The following is a 27,861-nucleotide window of genomic DNA, read 5'->3' as shown; positions in this document are numbered from 1 at the left end:
GGAGAGCGCAGACCTCCGCCAAGGTTCGTGCTACTATTGCTTGTTCGTGAGTCTGATCCGGATCCGCTCCAAAATGTAATGTGTTCTTCCTTGGCCCATGCTACACCCTACCATGAAGTTTCATGAAAATCGGGCCAGTAGTTTTTCCGTAATCCTGTTAACAGACAAACAAGCAGACAAACAAACAAACGGCACCGAAAACATAACCTCGTTGGCGGAGGTAATAATGATGTACCATATAACATCCATGTATGAGGTCTTACAAACCACAGGCAGGCTCAGCCCATGAACACCGTGCGGGGTGGGGTTTATACAAGGGTTAATTCGTTTTCGTGCTTCATGGATGTAGGATAAACAGGATTGGGGCACCTATGGGTGAGAAGTAGTACAGAAGGAAAGCAAACCCTGTTGACCAGCAAGACCGTGAAGCCAAATCAAGTACACTTTTTTCATAAAATATTCTAACCTTTATTAAATAGCATATATTCTCTCCAATCAGAGTGCTGCTATGCTATATTTCGGGCTGTAATTGGCCAGAGTAAATAGGGGGTGGGTCATGGGCTTTGGGTTCTGGTTTGTGTGCGTGTGTGTGTGTGTTTTGTGCCCAGCTGAAAATGGCGGATCGACGCGTCGAACCGTCTTAACTTTATCGCACAATAACAAACATAACAATATGCATAGCCGTTATTACATAACATGGGGAGAAACTTAACTGAGAGCCTATACAAGCTTTAGTTCGGAAACGTTACCTTGACCACTACCGGTAAACGGACTTCAGACAGAGGTATGATAAAGAGTCTAACAACTGCCGTAGAGCTAATGTCAGCTAGCTAGCTCTAGCTAGCGCTAACGTAGCCGACGACTTATGAAAGGGACTGCTATCGGCTAGTTTACATTAGCGGATAACGTTAGTTAACTAATGCCAGCAACTGTACACATTATTTCGGATTATTCATCTTAAATTAGAGTTGCTCCAATCAGTGTTTGTGGGACCACTTAACACACTGATGTGAGACTTACAATTTTACGTGAATGTTAATCGTTGTATGCTTGTTGCTAACGTTAGCTTGCTTGCTAAAACAACACTGTTCGCTAACGATAGCTAGGTTCACTAGCTAGCTTCTCTACAGAGAGGGGTCGTGTTTCTACCTGACAAACTGTCAAAACAAAGTAAATTTTGACATGAATGCGTTTTGTAATTTATCTAACTTACTTCCCAAACTTTGTTTCTCTACTAGAGATTATGGAGGACCCGCATACACGTTACAGCAAACGCCTGGTGAGTAGCTCCCCATAGTACTAGTCTATGTTTACAATGTCATTGTTATGCGCTTTTCTTCAAAGTTGTGGGTGAAGCCCTGGGATAACACGAGGATCAGTTGACCGGACTGTAAATTCATTGTTGGCTTGTTGTGGACTGCTTTAAATCAGCACTTTGTGTAATGTCAACCATTCACCTCTGTTGTTTTGGAAAGCCGTTTGGTACACTAATAATGAACCTGTCTCAAGACAGTGAGGGTTCAAGACAAGTTCAAGTTCACTGTCAGACCTGAAGGCATCTGTGCTGACCTTGCTTCACCTCGCTAACCATTTTTTACCAGGTTGAAAAATAATGAAAACAACTGGGACAAGCTCAATCTCTGTCTTTATTCATCAATACTTATTAGATTCTGATAGTTGACTAAATGAGATCGAAACAATACATAATTGTAGATGAAATAGGGCTTTTGATGCCATTATTGATGGGTCTTGGGAAGTATGTGTAGACCTAGGCTATTTGTTGTAGACTACAATGTCAAACAACAGCATCCAATCAGTTTTACTGCAATTTATTGAAATCCATTTGTTGTTATTTTTTATCATTTTGTATTGAAATCACAATGGGTTTTCTATCATGATAATTATTGTGATTGTGTTGTATAGTTAAATTCCTAGGTTTTGTGCATCTGCCAATAATTCATGGAAGGAGCATCCGAGTTTAGATAATACCATAGTTGTGGTGAAGGGATGGGGGTGGGGAGATTTGAGAGTGGGGGTGTTGTGCTTTATCCATCTGTCTAGCCAAGCAGTAGTGCAGAGGGTGAATGGCAGTGGGGGAGTAAGGGGGGCAGTGTGTGTAGAAGATTAACCCCTGCTATTGTAATGCTGTATTGTTTGGTTCCCACATGAACTGTTGAGTAGCTGGCTGACTGATCATTGTCAGTGTGGAATCATTTATTGTGGTTTCATCCTTTCCTAGGGTGAATGCTTTTGTGTTTTCTCATTATTCGATTTTTCATACTTCTACCTAGGGCTGGGCGATATGCATGAAATCAATATGATAATCATAAGGATTTAAAAAAAAAAATATCTATATAAGTCACTATATGGCTTAGTTATGCAAAATCACATCATGTTGAATAATCAAATTGATGTTCGTCACATTGAACTGCATGTTAATAGTAAGTGTGTTAAAAAAAAGTCTGAAATGTTCAAATAATATTCCATAAAATGTTTCATCCCTCATTTTGTCAGAGTTTTAAAATAAAATTGGCTTGTTATCAGTTTAGACAACAGAATTGTGTATTGCCATATATCATCTACTATATATCATGATATCGTATCATGACGATATGATTCCACTGAAAGACGATTAACAATAATATTGAATTATTGCCCAGCCCTATGTTTACCAATAAATCAAAGATCAGGGACAGCTCCTGTGATCTTAAAAGATGAAGGATCCAATGAGGACATTTAAAATGACAAGCTATGTTGCAGAGGGCTATTGATATTTACTATTTTGCACCTCTCTTGGATATAAATGCTCATAGTATTGATATATTATCAGAGAGATGAGAACCAGTCAATTAGTAGTTTAGTGTTTTATTTCTCCCAAGGGTAGTTTGGTGGGAACTCTTGCTGTGATACCAATTGTCCTTTGGTTGGTACTTCACAGCTGGAATACACCCTTAGTCATTTACAGCTAGCTTGCTTTCGCATCTAGTTCTCTTACCAAGCCAATCTCTGAAGCCCTCTTCTAATATGTACTTGTGGCCATATGTGTGACTTTTACAGGTGAAGTCTGTTGTAAACAATGGTGATCCATCCAGCATTGCTATCTGACTATTGGCTGCTATATTCTAGCTTTATCATGATACTGAAATATCTCCAGTGCAGTCAGATGTAAGGCGTAGAGGGCGTGTTGTGGAGGAGGCAGAAATTTGCCATGGTAAACAGCCCAAATAGCTCACTGCAGGTTATTCCAGTCCTCTGCTTCCGTCCTCTTTCTCTTGCTCACTGCAAATTATATTGTTTAGCTCTGACTCTGGGTTAATGGAAATCTTTTTCTGTCACTAGCGCACGGGCACGCGGCGCCGCTACCAGGACGATGGAATCTCAGATGACGAAATTGAAGGGAAACGGACGTTCGACCTGGATGAGAAGTTGCTGTGCGACAGGTTCAACTCTGACCTGGTCAAACGCATGGAGGGCAAAGGTCAGATGTCAACTTCTAACTAAGAAAGATACATTTTTTTGGTATACTTTTTATGAACCAGTTTCTCTGAATACCTAATGCTATGAGAAGAGAATTAAGGCTAGCTGTTTGTTCTATTGGCTTTGTTGCTTGATGATGCAAGTTTTGAACCCTGTAATAATGGACTACGAGTGTTGTCCCTGTCAGTTCTGGTGAACTGAATGTTATTTTGGCAATTCAAGTTTTCTGTTTTAATAACTCTGTGGCGATGTCTGTGTGTATCTTGTTTCTAGACTTCACATTTGAGTACATTCAGAGGGAAGGGCTCAGGGACCCCCTTATCTTTGAGAAGGCAGATGGCCTCGGCATAGAGTAAGTTGCTCTCACTTATTGTTCATTCATAAATGTATACTCTGCAAAGTTTGTTTTAAGATTAGTTCAAAGCAAATATCAATAAGCCTGTTTGATTATGTATCAGGGGGAGAAATGGAAAAAAATGTAACAAGGAATCACCTCTCCTTTGCAGAATGCCAGACTCTGATTTCAGCGTGAGCGATGTCAAGTTGTTTGTTGGTAAGTTCCTGTTATGTGCTCTTTCAGAGTAAAGGACAGCATTCCTTTCACTCCCATATCTGTGGCCCCCTTTACACCTTGCATTAAAATGCGTCTTGTATCCAGATTGTATCTAGATATGATTTAACCTGATTACATTTACACCTGGTATTAATATGTGTCTCCAGTGTCCACATTGAGATCCAATTGAGATCTGATTGCTCTGTCCAGCTCAAACAACCGAACGTCACATCCTCCTCTCGTTTGCGCGGGTCCAAAAAAAAAAAGAAAAAAAGATGATACCCATCCGTGAAGCCGCGCTATTGTATGGACTTATGCTTGCTTTTGGAAGCGGGGGAAGAAGCCGTCTTCAACAACTGGAATGCCGAAGACGAAAGTGGCGCGCGATTACGTATTTCCGCCCACGTAGTTGTTGTATGTGGATTGAAAACGCAATTGCATTTACACTTGTGTTCAATGTGGTCACAATGCGTCCCTGACCACCTCCGGAGGTGGTTTGGCCGATCGGATCACAATCCGTCCTCAATGCATCTTGGGTGCATTTACACCTGTACTTTCATGTGGTCAAGCACTATCCGATTGCAATCCGATCACCCAAAACGCATTTTAATGCAAGGTGTAAAGGGGGCCAATGTAAAGCAACATACCATATGCCATTTGCTGGGCATTTTAATCCAAAATGGCTGATATTACCATGTGTGCATGCATTACATAAAAGTTTCCATCTCCTTTCTTTATCCTGCATTATTATGGCTACATTTTGTGTTCTATCACTATGTAATTTGAACAGCCTCTCTATGACTGCGTTTACATGGACTTGAGTATCCCGGTTATGATCGGGTTTTTGAAGTATCCCGTTTTTGTGTTTGCGCATGTAAACATATCCCGATTTCAGAAACCTGGATAAGCCCTTATCCCGGTTTTGAGAAACCAGATTATGCTAGCTGGAGTACTCCGAAAGAAACCGGGATACGGTTGCATGTATACATCTTATCCCGGTTTCTGACCGCTGCCGACTACCTGCGCAGGTGCGGCTTCAGCCAAGTGACGTAACAGAAAAACACAAACAATGGCGGTAACAAGAGTGTCTCACTTCTGGAGCGATGAGGAAACAGAGTTTTGTCTTTCGGTGATGAAAGAATTAAATATACTTGGCAGTTTAGATGGGAGAAAGCATCGAAATGCTGACCTATTCAAGTCTGTAGTATACAGACTACAGGACGCCGGTTTCCCAACACGTACAGTGGAGCAAGTCAGGTCACGGTGGAAAATACTAAAGAAAAATTACTACGTGGCCAAACATCAAAACAAAAGAAGTGGCTCTTATCCAGCAACTTTCAAATTTTAGCCAGCCTGACACCGGTCAAAGTGGAGGACACATAATATTTCCTGTCGCTCTCTTCTCCCATTGCTGGCAATAAAGTGGATAAGCCAAATCCACAACGTGATGTTGGCATTTAATAGTGCTAAGCCCGCTATAAGCCAAAGTGGTCTCATTTGCAATAGCCACAGTCAAATTAAGTTAAGGTTAACAGTTACAGAGGAATATCAGATTAACAATTTCTAAATTGCCGGTTTGTGTTGTAAACATCACAGGCGCCTGCGCAAATAGCATGCAGTAATCAGTAACCGGCATACTAGTATTTATCATGTATACGGGGATATGAATACCCAGATTTCTCTGTGTTCCATGTAAACGCCATATCCTGAATATGATCAAAATCGGGATAAGCCTCATAACCGGGATACTCAAGTCCATGTAAACGCAGTCTTTGATGTCCGTATGTTAGACCTTTAGCTCACTGATCGTTTGGCGGCTAACGGGCTCAGTTGCTGACTCTCTTTCCCTTCTCCCACAGGCAGCCGGCGCATTGTGGACGTGATGGACGTGAACACCCAGAAGGGCATTGAGATGTCCATGGCCCAGTGGCGCCGCTACTTCGAGACGCCGGCCTCAGAGCGTGAGAAGCTCTACAACGTCATCAGCCTGGAGTTCAGCCACACCAAGCTAGAGAACCTGGTCAAACGTCCGGCTTCGGTGAGAACACGCATAATCACACACATACTCAAGGCCTTGAACTTTGTCAAATAATCCAGATATGCAAGTAGTTTTAAGCCACAGCACAGTTCTCATTGACACATTACCTAAAACACACAAAGACTGGCTAATTTCCCTAATTACGTGCCTGCGTTTTTGACATTTTACAATACATTTTCAGTTCTTTGGCTCGGCCCCAGGGTAGAGACCTCCTGTACATACAGGTGACGGTGTCACTTGTCAGTTATAGTCCAAAAAATTTAAGAACAGTTTTTGCAGGACACTGATCAGATTGTCATTGAATTTGTGGGCCTGGTTCAGACAATTTGTATGAACTTCTTTACCAATTTACTCTCCTAATGATTCAGGTGGATCTGATTGACTGGGTGGACAACATGTGGCCCCGCCATCTCAAGGAGAGACAGAGAGACTCCACCAACGCCATCATAGACATGCATTACCCCAAAGTACAGAAGTGAGTAGATGAAAGACCTCAGAAATGCTTTATGTTTACTGTGCTTTGGTTCATGCATAATTCTGATCACATCTTACGTCAGTGATTTCCTGATTTTTAAATCTCTTTATGCCTTTTCATTTTCTCCTTTCCATCTCAACCTTTTAACGTCTGTCTTTACCGTGCTTGTGCTTTTTCTTTTTCCCTCTCCTTCCCTCCACCTCTCCCAGGTACTGTCTGATGAGTGTGCAGGGCTGCTTCACAGACTTCCACATTGACTTCGGAGGCACTTCCGTTTGGTACCACATCCTGCGAGGAGGAAAGGTCGGTCTAGGTCTTACACCAGATGAACTGTAGATTGTAGAGTTTAGCTGCTTGTTGTGATCCGCTGGATACTTTTGAGAAGTTTAGAGTGCCAGCTGCCTATTTCAGTTGTGCTGACACTAGTGAATTGGTCAAATCTGATCTTGGCCAGTCACTCTGTATTGCTTTTCAACTTCCTCTCAGCATAGGTTCAACAAATTTTGCAACGGATTTTGCTTTATGTCTTTGTTGACCAAAAGCTATACATGTGACCTTTAACCCCGGACCCATGCAGGTGTTCTGGCTGATTCCACCTTCCCCCCAGAACCTGGAGATGTATGAGAACTGGGTTTTATCAGGGAAACAGGGAGACATCTTCCTGGGGGACAAGTGTCATGACTGCCAGAGGATAGAGCTCAAGCAGGGCTACACCTTCATGATCCCATCAGGTATGCTACTACAACACAGCACTGATACATATACAAACATTGTTCCTTCTGCAGGAAAGACTTCAAGAATCTTACTTTCACGATCCCATACCCAAAACCTTATCAAAACCTTACTTAACTTTGAACTCGCGTCCAACTTTAAAATGTAACTCTTTTCCTTTTCTCAGTAAATTATGTTCTTTCAAGGGTAGATGAACATGGCTATAAACCTACATAAACACACACACACACACTTCACCATCTCCACACACCACCACCATCCTGTGTCTGCTGTGTTTTAGGCTGGATCCATGCCGTTTACACCCCAGAGGACACGCTGGTGTTCGGGGGGAATTTCCTCCACAGCTTCAACATCCCGATGCAGCTCAACATCTACAGTATTGAGGATCGCACACGGGTGAGCAGCACCTTGCACGCAGACTGTAGACTTGCCACTACTAGTGATGAACAGTTCTGTCTTCACATATTGGCGATTGCTTCAGATTTTGTGATTTGGCAAGGCATGATTCAGAGGCTGATTCTGTTGGCTTGCATGTAATTTAATCACTGAGACGAGCAAAATTGTAATGACAGATTCATTTCTCAATAGTGTGACTTCTTTCTTAAGAAGTCACATTTCTTAAGAAGCATAAGGCTGCACAATTAAATGTGTGTAATCATATGTTGCAGTTTTAGTAATCGTATGTGGATGACTTAAAATGTCCACTGTAACTGAAAGTAGTCAAGATGGTAAGATTAATAATTTTGTTCCTCAAATCATCAAGATACATGATTGTGATCACAGTATCTAGCAAAATGTTCAGGATCACATTTTCGCTATAACCATGCAGCCCTAAATACACATATCATTTTTAGTTTCTTACCAAATGTCAGCATTCAGTACATACTTTTCTCTGGTTCATGTCGTCTTGATTTGATCCCTTGATGTTGTCGTCTTCCTCCAGGTGCCAGCGAAGTTCCGTTACCCGTTCTACTATGAGATGTGCTGGTACGTCCTGGAGAGATACCTCTACTGTCTGACCAATGTCTCCCACCTCACCCCCGAGTTCCAGAAATACTCCCTAGGAATAGGTGAGGACTGATGCACAGCACACACAATTACAAACATCACTTTCTTTTTCTTATTAGCTAATTATTTCTCACATACACACGCATTAATTCATGCAGTCACTGACACATTCTCCATCCTTGCTTCCCTTTTTCAGGACTGACCCGCGCCGACTTTGAAGCTAGCATCCAGGCCAGGAATGGCACCTCCAATGGAGCCGACAGTGACACTGAAAATGAGGAGAGCAAGGTCAAGGAGGAAGAAGAAGTCAAAGAGGAGGAGGAGGAGGAGGAGGAGGAAGCTCAAGCCGCTAAGCCTCGGCCCAACCTGACCCCCTTTGAACTGGAGGGCCTGTGGAACCTCCTGGGGAAGCTGGAGGAGCTGCCAGCCCACAAGAAGTGTGTCCCCGCTGGGATCAGGAACGCCTCTGCCCTGCTCCAGGACATGAGGGTGGGTGTCGGCCTACTTCCTGTAGAGTGGTGGATTTACACAGATTTAAGAGCGTGTGAACTTGCAATTATATAAACAGATATTACAGTTTGTCATTTGTTTGCCTAGCAAGTTGTGCCTTGGTACCAACCTGAATATCTTTCATCTTCTTCCTCTTTCTTCTCCTTTACTCTCTCGTGTCCAGGCTCTTCTGAATGAGCACTCCAGTGATAACCCCAAGCTGTCCTACACAGGAGAGCCCATCGTCAAGTGGCCCAAAAGGGTGAGCAGAGAACATGTTTAAACAAGTTATTAGCTACATAGTTTTACAAAACAACTATGTAGGCATCGGGGCTGCATCATATGGAGTATTGTATTGCATTTTAGCAAAAAAAAAAATTAGCAAAATGGGTCATAACAATGGCAATGCTTTTTACCGCAATGTATGGTAATACCAGTTGTTGTCCCATCCCTATACAGCCAATGTGGTACCAGCCACCCACACCCCCTCCCCCTGTCCTCTACCGTCCTCGGTTGGGCCCCTCCCTCCACAAGCCCCAGGTCCCACGGCCAGCCAAACCCGCCTCCTCCATCTCCGCCCTGAGGCGCAGACGGGTGAGGTGCAAGCGCTGCGCTGCCTGCTGCAGGAAGGAGTGCGGCACCTGCCAGTACTGCCACGACATGAGGAAGTTTGGCGGGCCCGGCCGCATGAAGAAGAGCTGCATCATGAGACAGTGTCTGGCGGTAAGTTGTCATGCCCATTAGTGTGTGTGTGTGTGTGTGTGTGTGTATGTATGTGTGTGGCATCTTGAACCCTCTGGGGCACCAGCTAAAGAAGCACCTTCAAAAATCAGGATTCTCTGTGAATGATCAAGATAACCAAATGGCCTCGATGTCCAATGTTTCTGTAATTCTGGTGAAAATTAATTGAGGGATGGGGTGGGATATAGTTATTGGATAATTCAACTACAGTCTGATATTTATATGGGGTGATAACAAAAGTGACTAAAAGTAAAGTAAAGCTGTTTTTTGATTTGTTACTGTAATATTAATAGACAAATTGAAAGGATAATTAATTACACTACTTGTTGCTTGGAAAAAGTTATTAAATTACAGTGTAATGTTCAATAACATCCAACTCTGCGAGGTAGTAACAGCTCCCCTGTCTTCCGCTAGCCTGCCTTGCCGAACACGGCGCGGTGTGCCGTGTGTGGAGAAGGGGAATCTGAAGAATCAGATTCCTCCACTCACACACTCATGGAGTGCTCTATCTGCGCCCAGATTGCCCATCCTGAATGCATCAAGGTGAGTAGGTTTCAAACATACAAAAGGTTATACACTGTAACTCATTTATTAAGTGGTTGGTGTTGCTGCTTACAAAACAGTGTTTTGTGTATCAAAGTTTCTTGCTTACTAGCTGTTTCTAACTCTTAATTCTTCTCTATGTGTCAGGAACCTGGTGAGGGGAGAATCAACAAGGATTTGCCGAGCTGCTGGGAATGTCCCAAATGTTACCAAGGCAAAGGCTCAGCCTCAGAGGTACCAACACACATCTGCTCTTCTCTCTCTTTCTGTTTCTCTGGCTCAATCGCTCACTCTCTGACTCTCAGGTACACTCGTTCACTCTCGACATTGTTTCCTCCCTTCTTTCCTGTAACAATTCCTACCACCAAACATATGGTTGGCATTGAAGACTGAAACCTGTCTCTCTTTCTGTCTTTGTCCCTCCCACCTCAGTCTTCCAGCGACGAGGGAAGTGTAGAGTCAGAGGACTCAACCTCCTTGCAGCCGTCCAAGCTCGCCCACCGGGAGGGCATTGGTGTGGGTGAAGGGATGAGGAGGGGGAGACGCGGCAGGCCCCCATCCCGACCCACGGCACCCCCACCCTCTCAGAGACTGCTACTGCAGCATCAACAGAACCGCAAGAGAGCGAGTGCACTGGAGTTCAGACTCAGGAAGAGGGTAAGGGACTGGAGAGTTAATAAAAGCCAGAGGGCCTATATCAGGGTTTTCCTGCAGTGGGTATTTTTTTTGTGACTGCAGTGAGAATTCTTACATTTCATTCTGTCATTAAAGAGATCTTAGAAAGTCTTCACGCTTCACCTTGATAAAGCTTGCACCCTGAAATTGGTATGGTTGATGCCACTAATATGCAACTTAGCACATTCTACCAGGGCCACCTCCAAAGACCAAAGACCTATTGTAAGGCGGGAAAAACACTGTACATGTGTGATTATTATGTTTTCTCTTGTTTGTCATTTATCTTATCCCCCCCCCCAATTTTCTTTTCATTGCAGATAAAACTGGAGCGCAGCAAAATCTTAGCGGTAAGCAATGCGCATATCTCTGCAAAGATTCTGTAACGCAGTTGTGAAGTTATACAATAGATATGCAGTATTATACAAAGGGTAGTTTTGGCCAAGCAATTCGCTTTGTCAAAAATATCGTCCAACCATTTCCATTAAGCACAGTTGGCACTGCTTGATTAAACATTGATCTGGTTGCTATGTGGTAGGGAGTTGTTTAACAGTCTTTTATTTTTAACAGTCTTTTATTTTTTCTTTGTATTTTTAACAAAATAGTTCAGAAGGTATACATTTGTTGATCTGTCACATATTATCATTATGTATGTTGCAGTACAACGTACAGAATGCTATATCTATGCTATATATCATCCTCGAAGCTTATCTTTCCTTTTTCGTTGCCCTCTCCCCTTCCCTTTTTTCTCCTCCCCTTTCTCTCCCAACAGAAGCAGTCTCAAGATCGTTCTCCCAGGCTGCTGGGCTCCAGGCTCCTGTCCCGGCTGCGCTCCCCAACCAGCAGACTGTCTCGGGGCAGAGGCCGGGGGTCCACCTGGGCGAGCGGCTCACCTTACCGCAGCTCTCCTGTAAGCACGGCGCCCTTCCAGCAGCAGCAGTCTTCCCCCAGTCTGGTACTGGAGCCAAGGGGAGAGCCCCGCAGAGGGAGGGGAAGGGGGGTGAGACTGCGGGGGGGAGGGGCAGGACGAGGGATGAGAGGAGGGAGAAGCCACGGAGAGATGGAGGAGGAGGAGAGCGAGGACAACAGCACCAGCAGCAGCAGCAGTAGCAGCGACGAGGAGGAGGAGGAGGAAGAGGAGAGGAGGGAGAACGGAGGAAGGGGAGGGGATAAAGAGAACCAACCGCAGGCGAGGAGAGGAGGAAGAGCAGCCAAAGAAAGAGGAGAAGAGGAAGGGAGCGAGGTGGCCAACCAAAACGGAGCGGAGGAGGACGAAGAGGAGGAGATGGAGCAGGACAGCCAAACGGGGGACAAGGACGGCCTGGTGAAAGGCTCGTATCTGAAAGTGACACTCCAGAGGCCATCCAGGGCCAAGCGGGATCCATCAGCCATCGTCCCCAAACTAGAGGCGGCCATCGCGCCCCGAACTGCCGCTTCCGCGATGCACAGCCAGTCCAGGGCTCTCGTCCGGCCCCCCATCAGAAACCACGGCCCCCGCCCCGAACATCACCCGTCGCACTCCGATCGGCACACCCCACCGCACACCCGCAGCGGACACGCACACTCTCGCTCCTCCCACCCAGAGAGGCTGGAGGTCTCTAAAAGAGCAAGGCCGGGCCGGCCAGCTAAACTGAACAATGGCGCCGCCTCCTCTTCGTCCTCTCAGATTTCCCCGCTCCGCATCCCCCTGTCGGCCCTGCAGGAGGGAGGGAGCGAGGCGGAGAGGGAGAACGGAGGGAGCGGGCCGGGCTGCGAGAGGGAGGTGTGGGTGTCTGTCTTCCGCTACTTAAGTCGAGCAGATCTCTGTGTCTGCATGGCTGTCTGCAAGAACTGGTACAAATGGTAAGACTTCATCAGTCAGTATCATAGGAACAGATTTTTTTTTATTGCAAACTCAAAGAGTGCAAGTGTTGACATTTAATCATGTTAAGTTTTTCACCTTTGTTGATTGTTCTGTTGAGGATCACATTAGTGTATGTGTCTATAATGTATAGAGGCTATGCAACCCTATGCTCTGTTGATGTTCTGTTGTTTTGTATATAATTATAGGGTTTGTGTTGGTGGGTCTTTGTGAAGAGACTTAATTCTGTGCAAATGGATAACTGGATAAATGTTTTTGCCTTGTGTGTGCTTGTCCTTAGGTGTCTAGACAAGCGGCTATGGGCGCGGATTGACCTGAGCATCAAGCGCACCATCACTCCCCAGGCCCTGACAGGTATCATCAAACGACAGCCGGTCACACTGGATCTCTCCTGGACCAACATCTCCAAAAAACAGCTCAGCTGGCTTATCGGCCGCCTGCCTGGTAGGCACACACACACACTTACACACACACACAATTAATCCCAGGGTTTTCCAATGAACTCTGAATCTGTCATGTTTGCAGTGGTGATGGTATCACCTGAACCTAAAACTCATACATGCACAAAATGCACACTAGAGTTAAACTGAACCCTCTCTTGATTTCCAGGGTTGAAGGATCTGATGCTGTCAGGTTGTTCTTGGTCGTCCATTTCGGCTCTCAGCTCCCCCGGTTGCCCTCTCCTCCGTTCTCTGGACCTGCGGTTTGCCGACGGGGTCAAAGACTCTCAGATCAGGGACCTGGTCACCCCTCCAGGTGAGTAGGCTACAGTTTGAACAGTTTTCGAGTTTGATTGTTTGATCGAGCCTTTGATTGTGGGTGTTTCTGGATACATATGAACTCAGCAGTAGTTTTCTTATCCAAGAATTAATTCCCTACTTTCTATCCATCACCTTCCCTCTCATTTCCCCTTCTCTTTCCCTCTGTCTTTTCCCCCTCTCCCCCTAACTCTCCTACAATCTGTCCTATCTCCACTACCTTTTGTATTTTTCTGCTCACACCCTCTCTCCTCTTGTACCTTTCTGTTCCCTACTCTCTCCGGTCTCTTCCCTGTCCTTTCCCCCTACACCCCCCCCCCCCCCCCTCTCTGTTCCAGGCTGCGACAACCGCAGCCAGTTGCGGACCATGCAGTGTTTCCGCCTGGCGGGCCTGGACATCGGCGACTCCACCCTGCGCCTGGTGATCCGCCACATGCCCCTGCTGACACGACTGGACCTTTCCCACTGCAACAGCCTCAGCGACCACTCCATCAACCTACTGACCGCCGTGGGCTCGTCCACCCGCAACACGCTCACAGAACTCAACCTGGGAGGTGAGAGAGGGACAGAGATGGGAGGAGTTAAGAGTCGGAACATTCATGGGAATGGACAACACATACCCACACACAAAAGTCATTTTAGGGATGAACAACACGCACACTATCATTGACTACGTTTACATAGACAGCAATAATCCGACTATTGACCATATTCTAAACAAGATAATATTCCAATTAAGATGTTTACATGGTTTGTTTATAGAACTATTCCCGTTTACGTGCTCGGGAGCATAGTCCGATTAATAGGACAAAGGAGAATCACTGGAGCACACAAACAGTTTAAGCCTTTATTGAAGGTGCAAATAGACTAACGTTTCGATGCCCACAGCATTGTGACAGTTTCAGCCTCACGCCAAAAATGTTGAGACATCTTTTTCCTCTGTAAACAAGAGAGCATGCGTCGTCAAACAGTTGGATTGCTGCTTGTGTCACAAAAAGCCGCAAATACTCTGATAGTGTCATAGTTGGATTAAGGAGTATACATGTCTAAAATGCCTTTCAATAATGAGACTAAAATCAGAATACTCCAAATGTCTTAATGGAATTATGCTTACTCTGACTGTCACCATATTCAGGTTAAGGCAATCAGAAAATGCTGTTTACAATTTCTTATTCAGACTATTGTCTTAATTGGGTTAATATTTGATTACTGCTGTCTATGTAAACGTAGATTGTATTATTTTAATTTCACTAGTATTGACTTGTCTTCAGTTGTTTGAGTCCACTGTCTGTCTGCTCCTCTTCCAGGCTGCAGTAAGCTGACAGACACTTGTCTGAAGTATCTCCGCCGCCTCTCTTGCATCTCACTGCTCGACCTGCGAGGCTGCAAAGGCGTCTCCCGCAAGGCCTGCGAGGCCTTCATCTCGGAGCTGTCCGTCAACACCCTCTACTGCCTATCGGACGAAAAGCTCATCCAGAGGATATCCTAAAGCGCCCGCCCCCTCTGACAGCAGAGGTGGTGGAGGCCCACCGAGGGGCGGTCAAGACAAGACTGTCTCTGTGTGACACAGAAAAAGACTTCCGAGAGTCAGGGAAGCACCTGTACTCCGCAAAAGGAGGGGTGGGGTCTAAACTGGGAGCGCTTACTCATTTACTGGTGATGGTGAAAAGGGGGGGTTGTCAGGGCTGGAGCGATGTTTCTTTTCAATGTTGTATACATTTCTATTTTTTTCCGAGTACTGAAAAAGAGACTCAGGAGTTTTGGAGTTTGGGAATCGACATTGCGCGACAAAGTGGGAGGTCTTTTTTTTTTAAATGGCAAGCAATGGGAGAATGGGGAATTGATTAGCTGTTGTTAACCAAGTGCTTTATGAGGAAGCTGTCTCCACCCTTCTTTAGGCAGATTCTCACATCTTGACTCCATCACAGACTCCAGCTGTGAGGAGGAGATAAGCAGAGATGTTTGAGATTCAGCCTCGGGATATTCCTGTTTTGGTGCATTCGGCTGGTCCCCATAAACTCTTATTTATGCTGTGACCAATTTATATTCATGATATGATTTCAGCTACATTTAGGTGCTTCTTTAGGATGGAAAAGGTCAGGGCCAATGAGTATCACAGGGTCACAGGCCCGTATCTAATTTTAAGGGTTTTATGATGCTTTGTGCACAAAAGCAATGCCTTGTTTGTGATTTTTTTTTTCCTTCCCATGACTAAAGGCGAAAGGTCTGTCACATGTCACAACTTGGAAAGTGAGATACTGAAACAGCCTGTGTTTACCAGTTGTACGTATGACTTGGTCAGACGTTTGGGTGCAAATTCCCAGTGGTATACTTGATAAGTATACATGGACCGTCTGACTGTACTGTTAGTTTCAGTCCCACCCTGAGGTGGAGGGATGGAGATGCTGGAGAGGGTAAAAGGACAGTGTGAAATGGCAATCGGCATGGCAACAAGACCACACCCCAACGAGGGCGGGTTGTATTAAGTGTAAGGTTCAGGGGTCAGGGTTAGGCGAGGAGTCGGAGTCAGATAAATGGTGCATTCTCAAACAACCGTTAGAATTCAGGTGCTATTATTCCCAAACTCCTCTTGCTTTGTTTTTGTACAGAGATAAAATTTAGAACAAAAATGTTAATATTCTAGGAAGAAACTCCTTCCCACCCCTCTTTGATACATGCATCTTTTGTTTTTTTCATGAATGAAAATGTGAGTACCTACTTTTCACTGAATTTCATTATCTTGTCAAATTCAAATGTAGAAATGTATGATTTTTTTGGGGTGGGGTGGGCGGGGTGCTCATTTCTCTGTTCCCTTCAAGTCTTAGTGGTTCTGTAACAAGGGTCTCATCCCAGACCCTTCTCCTTGCCATATCCCTAAAAAGAATATAAATATATAAATATATACTTTTGTGTAAATGTGTTTTCCTCTTTTAGAATATGAAAACGGAAATCCTGTAGCATTGTAATTATTTTCGGAAAGCTTTTTCACTTTATGTTATTTGTGTTATTTTTCAAGAAAAATAAAAAAAATGGTAAATAAAGGGTAACGACCAGATATGATTCTTACTGAAGTGTGTGAGACTTGCATTCAAAACAGTCATTGTCAACTGCATGTTTCTTGTGCACAATTTGCTATTATGGTCGATTTTCTGTTCAAACGAGTTAATTTGTTCTGCAAGGATTGTTTGTACCAGATGAAACATCAAGCCCTCCTCAACCCCACCCAGCTTCTCTCCATAACCTGGAAATAAAGCGACGCAGAAAAGGACGCGAAAATAAATAAGTAATGCTCCAGCTGTAACTTGCTTCATCTCCGCAATGCTGTTTTGCACAAGAATAGGGCATCGTTTTGTGCTTCGGGGGTGACGAGACAGATGTGATTTGGATTAAATGTGCGTCTCCTCAGCCAGGCAGGCTGTGTGTTATCGGCAGCAGCTGTCAACAACATCGGATCGGATCGCTTCAACTCGAGTGACCTGGATGTGAAACTGAAATGAGGCCGAATCTCGGTTTATATTGACAGCCCGAAACAAACCCGCTGCGATATAGACAGAGGATGGTTGCAGTAGCAGCGGTTAGCTAACTTATCAGCCGGCATTTTCACTATTATTTTTTCATAAAGAATATATCCATCGTAAACGATGGACGAGGCTGGAAGTGAAATGTTGGCCGGCTAGCTTTCTTGTAGTGTGTAGAATGGAAAACAGGTGCCAAGAAAACAATGTTGTTGTTAGCCAGTTAGCTAACGTTAGCTCCCCAGCTAGCTAACAAGACTACAACAAATTAGAGGGCTGAGTTAGCCTAGCTAGCCATGCGTTTAAATGAGCACAGCATTCTAGTTTGCTAGCTAATTAGCTACTTTGACAGCGCTGCTGTCTGACAGGTTTTGCCAGTGAAACTCTTCCTCCTGCATTGCAAGTTGCAAACAAGCTTTTAACCATTTGCTGCTGTGTTAAGTAAGCTAGCTAATCAACTGTGCCGATCGGCACTGAACTTCCTCGCCACAGTCTGCTGTGTGTCACTGCAATCTGCTTTTTGCAGAAGGCATATTGCAAACAGCTTTGCAACTGTCAAACTACCAAGCGAACGACAACCATGGCTCAAGAGGCGTTTCCCCTACATTTTCTGGTCTGGAATAATCAGTACCTGGAACTTGATCGAGAACTGCAGAAAAAAGAGGTAAATAGGCAACATCGGTTTATTTTGCAGTTGTTGGACGATGAGTTTTACAGGTGCGCTTGTTTTGTCGCACTGCATTGCGCGACGCGTCGCGCCCCACTGATCCTGATGTGTGCTTTGTTCTGTTCTGTTCTGTTCTGCAGCAGGATGTGGAGCGCTTGGACCCGAGGGGGCGCTCCCCGCTGGAGCTGGCCGTGTGTCTGGGCCACCTGGAGTCAACCCGGGTGCTGCTCAGACACTCTGCAGACCCAACGCACTGCAACGCACAGAGCTGGACCAGTAAGTGTCTGCTGTGACTTTTATTGTCAGGGCATGTGGCTGCTGAGTGAATGAAAAAGGTCCGGTGTCATTCAATTTGGATGCACGTTTCAGTTTTGCAGGAGGCAGTGAGTACCGGGGACCCGGAGCTGGTTCAGCTGGTGCTTCAGTACAGAGACTTCAAGCGCGCCACTGAGAGGCTGGCGGGCATCCCAGAGCTGCTCAGCAAACTGAGACAGGTAGGACGGCCTCACCACTGGACATTTACTCCTCCTGGTCTGGTGCTACCTGTTGCACCTTGCAAAACAATCAAACTTCAACCACTGCTCAAAACAAGTTAAGTTTGGAACTTCTTCATTTAGAAAGCCTCTGCCTTTCTCTAGATTTACCTGTTATGTAATTGACCATATTTTCCAGGCACGGGACTTCTATGTGGAGATGAAGTGGGAGTTCACCAGTTGGGGTGAGTGTGTTCCATTGACCCCCCTCTCTCTTCTCTCTCTCACACACACACACACACACACACACAGAGTATCACAGTGGTCAGTTTCAGCACCACAGTTAGTGGACAGCTCCGCAACACCAGCTGTCACTCAGCGGACTTTGAGAGAAAGGAGTCACAGTTTGTCACAGTGGGTTTTATCCAGGACAGGGAAGGTTGAATTCAAAATGTAACCCATCACAGTTGAACAGTTAATTCCATTTTCATCTACTGTCAATAGCAGACATTATTTAAAGATCTATAGAACTATATAGTCTAATCTATATAGAACTATAATGTCGCTATCTAAGTGCCTTTTAGTGTGTTATAGGTAAGAATCTAATAGGAGTAGGAGCTAGACATTTTTTGCAAGTGACCCTAATTAATTACTGACCCTGCTAATCTATCTCATCATATCCATGAGTCTTACCGCTGGCATTTCCTCCTCTTTTTCCTTCTGTTTTCCCTCTGCTTTTCTCTTCTGTCGTCTGTCTTTCCCCCTTTCCTCCACCTGTTCTTCTCATCCTCTTCCCTCTGTCCCATCTGCCTCTCTTCTCTACTCCCCCCCCCCCCTCCACCTCGCAGTGCCCTTGGTGTCAAAGGTGTGTCCCAGTGACGTGTACCGGGTGTGGAAGAGCGGCTCGTGCCTCCGCGTGGACACCACCCTCCTGGGCTTCGAACACATGACCTGGCTCAAAGGGCGACGCAGCTACATCTTCAAGGGTGGAGGTACGTAACGCGCACCCGGAGCCGGCATCGCATGGTGACGTTCAGCAAATAGCCAGAGGCCGAGGGAGTCCTTCACACTGATCATTTGTATGTTCATAGTTTTACACATTTTGAATAAAGGGGGCAGTAGGAAAGATAGGAGGGGGAGTGAAAAGTTCCCCCTTTACACCTGGCATTAGTACGTGTCTTATATCCAGATTGTCTAGATATGACTTAGCTGGATTACATTTTTCCTCTTGTAATATTTTCATGCCTTTTAAAACCCCTTGTCTCACTTGTTTCCCATCTAAGAGTTTCCCATTTTTGACAAGAATGTTAGTTTTTAAGTTGCTTGCTTTCTGTTTAACTTACCTACTCTTCCTGGTTGGATTCATTCACAAATGTTTATTTCCACCCATGTAGCTCTCTGTGGATTGGTGACACATGGCATTTAATGTGACCAAAGTTGTCTCGTGTGCATTTACACCTGGATTCTATGGGTTTTTGCTCTGTCCCATTTCCAATCTGATCAGTCAGGATGAGAGTTAATGCCAGGTGTGAATGGGTTCAAGGTGTGTTTTTTAAGACGTATAGTTAAGAAAGTCCTGGCAGGGCGCGTGTGAGCGTATTCCTTCTTTATTTGTACAGCTCACAGTTATTCAACTGGTGTTCTTTATTTAAAAAGTGAAGTGTATTTAATGAGTGTTCCCCTCGGTGTGTGTCTGGTCTCGGGAGCAGCTGCCTCTCTGCCTCCACCCTGTGGTCTGTTTTGTCTATGGCTGTGCTTTCCAATCTCTCCAATGTCTGGTGAAGCCTTAGAGGGTGGAAACACCATACTTTCCGTCAATTTGTAATCCAAAATTCTATATTTTTCTAAATTGAGCCAAAGTGGCCTCTTCTGGCTGGCCCTTGGTTCAGTTTGGTGTATTCCCTGCCCTTCCCTCTCCACCTGTGCGCTCCCCTCCCCAGACGACGGGGCCATGGTGATGGAGGTGGACCACGAGAAGCAGGTGGTGTACACCGAGCCGCTGGTGCTGTCCCCCCGCGACGCCCCCTCCCTCCTGGCAGCCATGCAGCCGTCCCAGGAGAACACGGCCCAGAGGCTCACGTCACCCATCGTCTCCACGCACCTCAACACACGCAACATCGCCTTCGAGAGGTAACACACACACACACACACACACACACACACACACACAGATCAGACTCACATACACACAAAACTGACTCATCTCACCTGTTGATGCCACAGCACAACGTGTGTAGTGTCATCTTACGCCGGGATCACACTTAATCCATAATGTGATGTTGCTGCAAACCACGTGTAGAGGATCTCATGGCTCAAATGTATTTAGATGAAACTCATTAGACCTGCTTATTGAGTGGTTTATTTAGGGTTAGACAGATATATTGGTTTGCAAACATATCAGGCAGATATTGGCCTTTAATAAAAATAAGTCACTGTTACCCACCACCAATATAACAGAGGTGAGGATATGATTTTCCACAACAGCTTCAGTGAGGAAGTCTAAAACTTGCAATGACTCCTGCCTCACTCTGCCTTAAGGAGCTGCTAACCCACCGTAAAGAGTTTAATTAGTATGGGTTTCAATGGAGAGCTTGTCCCATGATGTCCCATGAAATGCTGTTATAGAGGCTTTTTTCCACAATAACAATCTGGGAGAAACAGTTGATGCAGTGTACTTGATTACGTGATTTTTATGGCATCAAATTGAAATACACAGAATATTGGCTATCAGCAGTTTAAATCCAAAAAGTATTGCAATGAGCCTTCAAAAAACCATATCAGTCAAACACTAGTCCTGATAAAACATACATTTGCATTGCAACTCTAATTCACTCTATGAAAGGTTTTCATCATAAAAACTTAACTATTAACTATTTAGAGCTATTAAAGGATAAGGCTGGTGTTTTTTAATGCATTGCTTACTGTCAACAAATCCTATGAAAATAACAAAATCAACAATGCGTTTGCTCTACTCCTGTTACTTTATGACTTCCCACGTACCGCTTTTAGCCGTCAACCTGGAAATCATTGGATCCAATTGTAAGCTAAAAACCTTGAAATACAGCTCACAAAGACATAGTTTCAATTTTAAAATTCGCTAACTGTTACTACGAAATGTCAGACTGTAGTAGTTATTACCAAATCAAATTCAAATGGGAACAAATTCTTCATTACGCCGGGGACTATTTTCGGTGCTACGGAACTACTTTCCTGAGATCGCAAAGCATTTACAGCCGGCTTATTAAGTTGTTTGAGTAAAAAGTCGGCCGGCCCAGTGCATCGTGATGATGAAATATGCTGCCCAGAGCAGCAGTATGGCTCTTTGACGTGTTTTTAACGGTTGTTTTAATACAATGGAGTTCTATGGCTGCTGGGACATGGCTGCATTGGGCACCGGCTACATGGACGAGACTTGCTGACAAAACAAAATCATTGCCGATTTTGTTATTTTCATAGGATTTGTTGACGGTAAGCAACGCATTAAAAAAACACCAGCCTTATCCTTTAAAAATGGCAAAACAACATTTTTATGACTCATGTGACAGCATCACAACACGATGTAACCGCTATGAACTTCCATTTGAGAGTAACACACTTAACACATCAGGTGTGATCCTGGGCTAATAGAGGTAACACAACACACCCCTCATCACGTGTGTCCACATACACACACCACCTCCCCACACAGTTACTAATCACAAGGCAAAAGAAGGAATGATGCACATTGATGGTAGTTACGCCTCATTCTGTAACAATATACGAATGCTGACAACCTCTGTCCTGCTCCTCCTTCCCATCATTTCTCTGCCTGCTGTTGGTTGTTCAGGAACAAGTCGGGGATCTGGGGCTGGCGCTCTGAGAAGAGCGAGGTGGTCAGCGGCTACGAAGCCAAGGTCAGTGTCTGCTGAGCAAAGATGATATCAGATGGTATTTCCAGATAATTCGTAATGTTGGTTTAACCTGCTTGAAATAGCAAGGTGGGATAAACCACATAGAACAATACAGTGGGTGGCAGAAAGTAGAGGCCATTTGAAAGTCAGTTCAGTTTTCTGTGATGACGCATTATCTGACATTATGTGAATTGTCCCGATGTAAACCTCATCTATCTGATGATCCAAGTAGATTTAAACAAACAATTATTTGCAAATGCCATTTGATCCACTTACCTACCGGCTGCTGAGAAGTCTCTAAAACATTCAGTAAATATTTAATAAAAGATTTACACAATGATGACTGTGTGTGGACTCAAAGAGACCATCAGCTTAAGAGATTTTTTAATGGTTTAAACATTTTGTTTATCCATGTTTGTCCGGTTGCGATCGATAATCATTTTTGCAAAGGAGACCTGGCTAAGACTACAGACAAACAACAGGAAAAATACTTATATGCTTTAGGCTCTCTCAAAGAGACTGAGAGACAATAGCAGGACAACAGCTTTTTCAAGGCAATGACTATTTACAATAAGTTCATGTTTTATAGCCATAAAAACTGCTTTGAACTGAGTTTTACTAATCCTAAGTGTGTAAGGATCTGCCTTGTTCCTTTGTGCTGTCGGCTCCAGGTTTACAGTGCTACCAATGTGGAGCTGGTGACTCGGTCAAGGACAGAGCATCTATCAGACCAAGACAAGTCGAGGAGCAAAGGTGAACACACACACAGACAGACTTTACTATTGGTTTTCCCTGTATATTTGGCACAGAGTGCAAAGCCATATCATGTAAGAAAATCTTTAATAAAAGAAAGAGACAGATTTCACTTCACAACCAGTGTTATTTAGTCAGATTCAGAATACATTTAAGATTAAGTTGTGAAAATTAAAATATAGCGATCGCTTAAGTTACAGTTTGTTAAGTTTGTTGCTTGGAGGGAAATTTATTTTTGACTGGTAATACAAATGATAAGGAAACGCAGCACCTGTAGTGTGTGATAGTAGCGTGTTAAACAGTTGTATCTTGCCTGCCTCTTTACTTAAAGAGACCATTAATGTACAAATAAAATTATTTTGTAAACATTTTTAGCATGGAGGGTAATGGTCTTACCCTTGTTGGCTGCCATGGTAGAATGCATATAGTGGAAACACTGCTGTTTACACTCATGATCTTCTTACCTTATTCCCACACAGGCTCAAAGACCCCTCTGCAGTCCTTCCTTGGGATAGCTGAACAGCATACTGCTCACAATGGGGTGAGTGTCCCTGCAGTGCTTAGGCATCACGTCTACACACCACCTACAGCCTCACTGGATGGACAGATGCACTTAGAACTGACTGTCTCTCTGTCCGTCTCTGTCTCTGTCTCTCTCTCACTCTGTCTGTCAGAGTAACGTGTCCCAGTGTGCCAGCCCCCACAACCCCACAGCCATCACAGCTGAGGAATACTTCAACCCGGAGTTCAACCTGAACGGCCGGGACATTGGACGCCCCGTCGAGCTCACCAGCAAAGTCCAGAGGTATGCTGTCGCCACGGCAACACCGTGGCAACACACAGACACCCAGACACCAAGGAGTGCAGATTGACCATCAGTGACCAGACCTCCAAACATTACATTCTTTATTATATGAAAGACAAAACTGATTTTAGATCAGTAAATCTTTCTCTTCTCCAGGTTTAAAGCCACCCTGTGGCTGAGCGAGGCCCACCCTCTGTCGCTGGCCGAGCAGGTGACGCCCATCATTGACCTCATGGCCATCTCCAACGCCCACTTCGCCAAGCTGCGTGACTTCATCACCCTGCGCCTGCCACCGGGCTTCCCCGTCAAGATAGGTGGGTGTGAAGGGGTCAAACGGTGTGCGGCGGCCCCCGCTGAGTCCGCGCCTCCTCTCTGAATGAATGAACTCTCCCTCTGCCCTCCAGAGATTCCCCTGTTCCACGTGTTGAATGCCAGAGTGACCTTCAGTAACCTGTGTGGCTGCGACGAGCCGGTCAGCTCCGTCACTGTTCACACACCAGAGGGCTCCGCAGAGGGTGGTAACTATCCACTCACACACACACACACACACACACACACACACAGGGCGGGCTAGTCACTGGTATTCAGCATCCCTGTCAAACCTCCACAGATATACTGTAGGATTTTGTGTTATGCGGCAGTGAAAATCTTACTTAATCGGCCTTAACTTGCAGGTACAGTACAGCTCTACCCCCTCTCCCCTCAGGTCAGCCTCTCCCTCCCTTCCACTGCGAGGTGGACCCCTCGGTGTTCGAGCCCCCGCCGGACTACACCACGCTCGGCCCGGGCCGCAGCGAGCCAATGAGGGACGAGGACGACAACCTGCTGCAGTTCGCCATCCAGCAGAGCCTGCTGGACGCCGGCACAGAGAGCGACCAGGTGAGAGCCAAGCCTGCCTGTTAGATACCAGTTTGAGTTCTGATTTAAACAGCTCATAGGCTGGTACGGGACTTCGTACCACCACAGTGCCTGCTTGGCTCTAAAAGAATTCAGGTCCGGCGGTCAGCCGACTTCTGCAGAATTGTCGAGGAAACTTGTCCAGACCTAAATCATGTACAGACCCCTAGATGTTTGGGTTTTTTTCTATCTATTTTTCTTTCAGTTTTTTTCTTCTTTTTGTCCTGCACGATAAATTGATCCTTGCATTCATCCTTCGATCCTTTCCATCTCTCACACGTGATATCTCAGACACTTTTGATTAGATTCTGGCATGCTGATTGGTCTAAGGGGGTTGGGAGGCTACAAGTGAAAACAAGGTGGCATATTTGTCACTGATAGGCCTTGAGGGAGGATGCATCATTCATGGAGGATGACATATTCACTGTTGCTGGTTCTTTCATTCTTGTATTTTTCTTCTTTTCCCCTCCACATGATACAATGTTGTTTTCTCTAGGCAACAAAGTGTCTCTTTAGTGCTGTCTTTGAAGAAACTAAACCACTAAATCAAGTTTCCTCCACATGTAAAGCCAGCTGTAACACTCCAGTGTGTATGTGTGTTTTGTAGGTGACCATCTGGGAGGCCCTGACCAACAGCCGCCCGGTGCCTCCGTCTCCACTGTATGAGGAAGACTCCCAGCTGGAGAGGTGAGCTGGCCTGACTTCTGTGTGTACTAATATCTTAGGACTCTTCATATAAACCTTTACCTGTCATGCTACCTTGATAGGAAGAATTTGGAAGAATTTCTGGACGGGCAGTTTAAAATGGGAAACTACTACTTTAACAAAATACACCAATGTTTTTCTGTGTGTCCTTGGACAATCCAAGTCTGTCTCAAATACAGAAACCAGAGAGCCAAGGTTGTCTTCTTTTATGTTTCACTGATATACAGTCTGGAGCTGCTTGACATCCTCCATCCATCCTCCGGTGTTTTCTCAGCACTTACATCCAGAAGAGCTTGATATTATTACAGTGCTGCCATGGACCGATTCATACTCAATTGTCTGTGTATCAACCTGACAAAGATGTGAGGGTGAACCTGAGGCTGAATCTTCACTAATACACACCTAACTTGGAATAGTCCCAAAGTGGAAACTCGATGATGTTCCCCTTCATCAGGACACTTCGCTGTAAAACAACATGTAGTCCACTTAGCAGAGCTTCAGGCTGTCATCCAGACGGCTTAGTTTAGTTTAGCATGGTTTAGCAGAATGTATTCTCGTATAAGATGCTTGAAACTACATTAGGAAAGGGGAGGGAGGTTTGAAGCTCACTCTAAATGGGACATTGATCTAAGTTTACAGGCTGAGATGAGAGCATTTATTGTTATTGTAAAGCCATCACGAGGTTTAGCTCATGTCTACTCGTAATTGTTCCTTATTCAGGGAAAACTCTGGCATGTGAAGTAATTTAATTGAATATCTCTGGAGAGAATTGGCTGATTAGCCTCTTTCTTTCAGCCTTCTCTTGGGAACAGCGACAGTCAATCGTGCTGTAATTAAGCCCAACACTGAAATCTTCCTTCTTTGTTTTTTTAGGATACTTCAGTTCAAGTGTTCATATCTTCTTCTTCTTCTTCTTTCTTGCCCCGCTCTGTGGTTCTGCCTCTGCCAGGGCGATCCAGGAGTCGCTGTCCATCTCGCTGGCCAGCAGAGAGGGGGAGGACACGGCCGACCCCAGCCAGCCCTCCTCTGCCTCCCCGCTGGACCCCACTGCCAACTCTCCGCCCTCCTACAGCACGGTGGCCGAGCCGCGGTTGCCGGGGCCCTTCGGCGTGGCGACCAGCTTCGACGAGCAGCTGCGCATCGCCATGGAGCTGTCGTGCCGGGAGCAGGAGGAGATGGACAGGTGAGGGGGAGGGGGGGGGGAGGGGGGGAACGGAAGTCGACCACCAGGTGCACACTACACAACTTCAGGCCCGATTTAGCGTTCCCAGACAGGTTTTTGAGATGGCCCCATGTCGGAGGTTCCGCTGTCACTTTTGAATTTGCGTACCAACACAAGTTTCAAAAATCAATGGGGACATTCGATTTTTAACTAAACCCCAAACCCAAATCTGTGGTGAAGATCTAATGGTGGAAAGTAGGGGTTTATTTACTATTTAAAATAAATACATAATGACAAGATATACAGTAAAAATGCCTGTTTCAGCCTGTTTCTGTGGCCAGGATGTGCCTACTGAGCCTGTACATTGTATGTCATTTTCTGTCTGTCACTGCTGTAAGATAAGCTTTTTGCTTCAGACAGAGAAGCCGACAAAAAAGCATTACTGGAAGTGTGGCATTGCTAGTTTCAAACTCATTCACATTGCTTTTAGCAAGCCATCAATCTGCCAACTCGTACCATTTCACACACAGATCACTACTGCTTCTGTTGCTAAGCAACACAAGACACACACGTGTTTGTTTACACTGATCAGCTGACTGTTACTCCAATCTCCAAAGTCAGGTTTATAGCACAAGAGAAGGTTACACCACACTTGTGTGTTGGTAAACGACTCGCACTCTTCCTCCAATCAGCTTTATTTGTGATTCTTGCCACAGGAAGCAGAAGGAGGAAGAGGAGGAGCTGGAGAGGATCCTTCAGCTGTCACTCACCGAGAAGTAATGTCACGACAACAACGATGGAGGCGGGGCTTCGTTGGGGAACAATCCTCTTCTTAATTTATTCTCTGTTTGATTTTTGATTATTATTATTTTTTTTAAATCTTGAGATGTTAAGTTATTACAGATATTTTATTTGTCTGTTTCTCATACAAAGGCTGCTACAAGAGAGCGTGTGGGCCATGTGGGGGTGATTAGCACAGTGGAGTGAGTGGGAGGATGACAGGTGAACACAGGTACTCTTAAACACTACAGCGACCGAGGAGGCAAAAGGGAGAGAGTCTTTGTTTTTCTTCTTCTTTTATATTTTTCACAATCCTGCTGTCTTCATTGAGTGATGAATGATCCTTCAACTGTAAACCTATAATATATTAAACTATCGATGATACTGATAATGATGAAAAATAAGAAATGACCATTATAATGGAATAACTGATAAAAATATGATTATAACATTTGAAACATATTTATGTTGGCTGACTCCTGCGTGTGGAAAAAAAAAAATAATTATGATCCTGAAATATTGTTTTGTGCTTTTTCATGCTTATGAACATAAGAATAAATACAGGATTAATGAATATCTGTCTTTTCTTTTCGCATTTTCTTTGGTACATTTTGATCATCAGTCTTGTACAGTATATCAAGAATGGAAAATCACACTATGAGCCATACAACATTTTGCTTATATTATGTACACTATCCATTTTTACATTCCTAGACTTAAGATATCAAGCAAAAAAATGAGAAGATGAAGCAGCAGATCCAGAGCTTCAGAAAGGTGCAGAACCTGATCTGATCTTGTGTGTGTCCACATCTGAAGCCGTTCGGCAAGATAAATCAGACATATCCCAGTTGGATTAGATATTTGGAA

The 27,861-nt window shown here is 44.8% G+C and overlaps 2 protein-coding genes across 2 annotated transcripts; both read left to right on the top strand.

Annotated features, from left to right (window-relative positions):
* The first annotated feature begins 614 nt into the window (after nucleotides 1-614).
* Nucleotides 615-16,374, top strand: kdm2ab (lysine (K)-specific demethylase 2Ab). Its single transcript, XM_071546484.1, has 23 exons — nucleotides 615-784; nucleotides 1,239-1,279; nucleotides 3,340-3,478; nucleotides 3,751-3,829; nucleotides 3,984-4,030; nucleotides 5,890-6,068; nucleotides 6,437-6,543; nucleotides 6,753-6,846; nucleotides 7,121-7,274; nucleotides 7,556-7,671; nucleotides 8,219-8,345; nucleotides 8,480-8,772; nucleotides 8,957-9,034; nucleotides 9,232-9,495; nucleotides 9,928-10,056; nucleotides 10,204-10,290; nucleotides 10,489-10,713; nucleotides 11,049-11,078; nucleotides 11,501-12,570; nucleotides 12,870-13,033; nucleotides 13,199-13,345; nucleotides 13,686-13,901; nucleotides 14,655-16,374. The coding sequence occupies exons 2-23, from the start codon at nucleotides 1,244-1,246 to the stop codon at nucleotides 14,834-14,836; spliced, it is 3,963 nt and encodes a 1,320-aa protein (XP_071402585.1). The 5' UTR covers nucleotides 615-784; nucleotides 1,239-1,243; the 3' UTR covers nucleotides 14,837-16,374.
* Nucleotides 16,375-16,626: 252 nt separating this feature from the next.
* Nucleotides 16,627-27,552, top strand: ankrd13d (ankyrin repeat domain 13 family, member D). The gene is made up of 16 exons (XM_071546480.1): nucleotides 16,627-17,526; nucleotides 17,670-17,805; nucleotides 17,899-18,023; nucleotides 18,202-18,247; nucleotides 18,851-18,994; nucleotides 19,943-20,132; nucleotides 21,829-21,895; nucleotides 22,564-22,645; nucleotides 23,125-23,186; nucleotides 23,320-23,450; nucleotides 23,607-23,764; nucleotides 23,855-23,968; nucleotides 24,157-24,329; nucleotides 24,955-25,034; nucleotides 26,002-26,235; nucleotides 26,931-27,552. Exons 1-16 carry the CDS (start codon nucleotides 17,443-17,445, stop codon nucleotides 26,992-26,994), a joined length of 1,890 nt encoding a protein of 629 aa, XP_071402581.1. The 5' UTR covers nucleotides 16,627-17,442; the 3' UTR covers nucleotides 26,995-27,552.
* The last annotated feature ends 309 nt before the right edge of the window (nucleotides 27,553-27,861 follow it).

This window comes from Centroberyx affinis, unplaced genomic scaffold, assembly GCF_046629955.1.
Source record: "Centroberyx affinis isolate AG114_WGS23_722 - 3 ecotype Tasmania unplaced genomic scaffold, CSIRO-AGI_Caff_v1 ptg005284l_1, whole genome shotgun sequence".
Classification (NCBI taxonomy): domain Eukaryota; kingdom Metazoa; phylum Chordata; class Actinopteri; order Beryciformes; family Berycidae; genus Centroberyx; species Centroberyx affinis.
The sequence above is the reverse complement of the archived record's forward strand: the minus strand, read 5'-3'. Positions and strand labels throughout refer to the sequence as shown.

Coding starts and splice junctions, on each gene's coding strand:
- kdm2ab (XM_071546484.1), top strand. CDS start 1,244: ATGGAGGACCCGCATACACGTTACAGCAAACGCCTG. Junction 10,057..10,203: donor CCCATCCTGAATGCATCAAG/GTGAGTAGGTTT, acceptor TCTATGTGTCAG/GAACCTGGTGAGGGGAGAAT. Junction 13,034..13,198: donor GCTTATCGGCCGCCTGCCTG/GTAGGCACACAC, acceptor CTTGATTTCCAG/GGTTGAAGGATCTGATGCTG.
- ankrd13d (XM_071546480.1), top strand. CDS start 17,443: ATGGCTCAAGAGGCGTTTCCCCTACATTTTCTGGTCTGGAATAATCAG. Junction 22,646..23,124: donor AGACAAGTCGAGGAGCAAAG/GTGAACACACAC, acceptor ATTCCCACACAG/GCTCAAAGACCCCTCTGCAG. Junction 23,765..23,854: donor GGGCTTCCCCGTCAAGATAG/GTGGGTGTGAAG, acceptor TCTGCCCTCCAG/AGATTCCCCTGTTCCACGTG.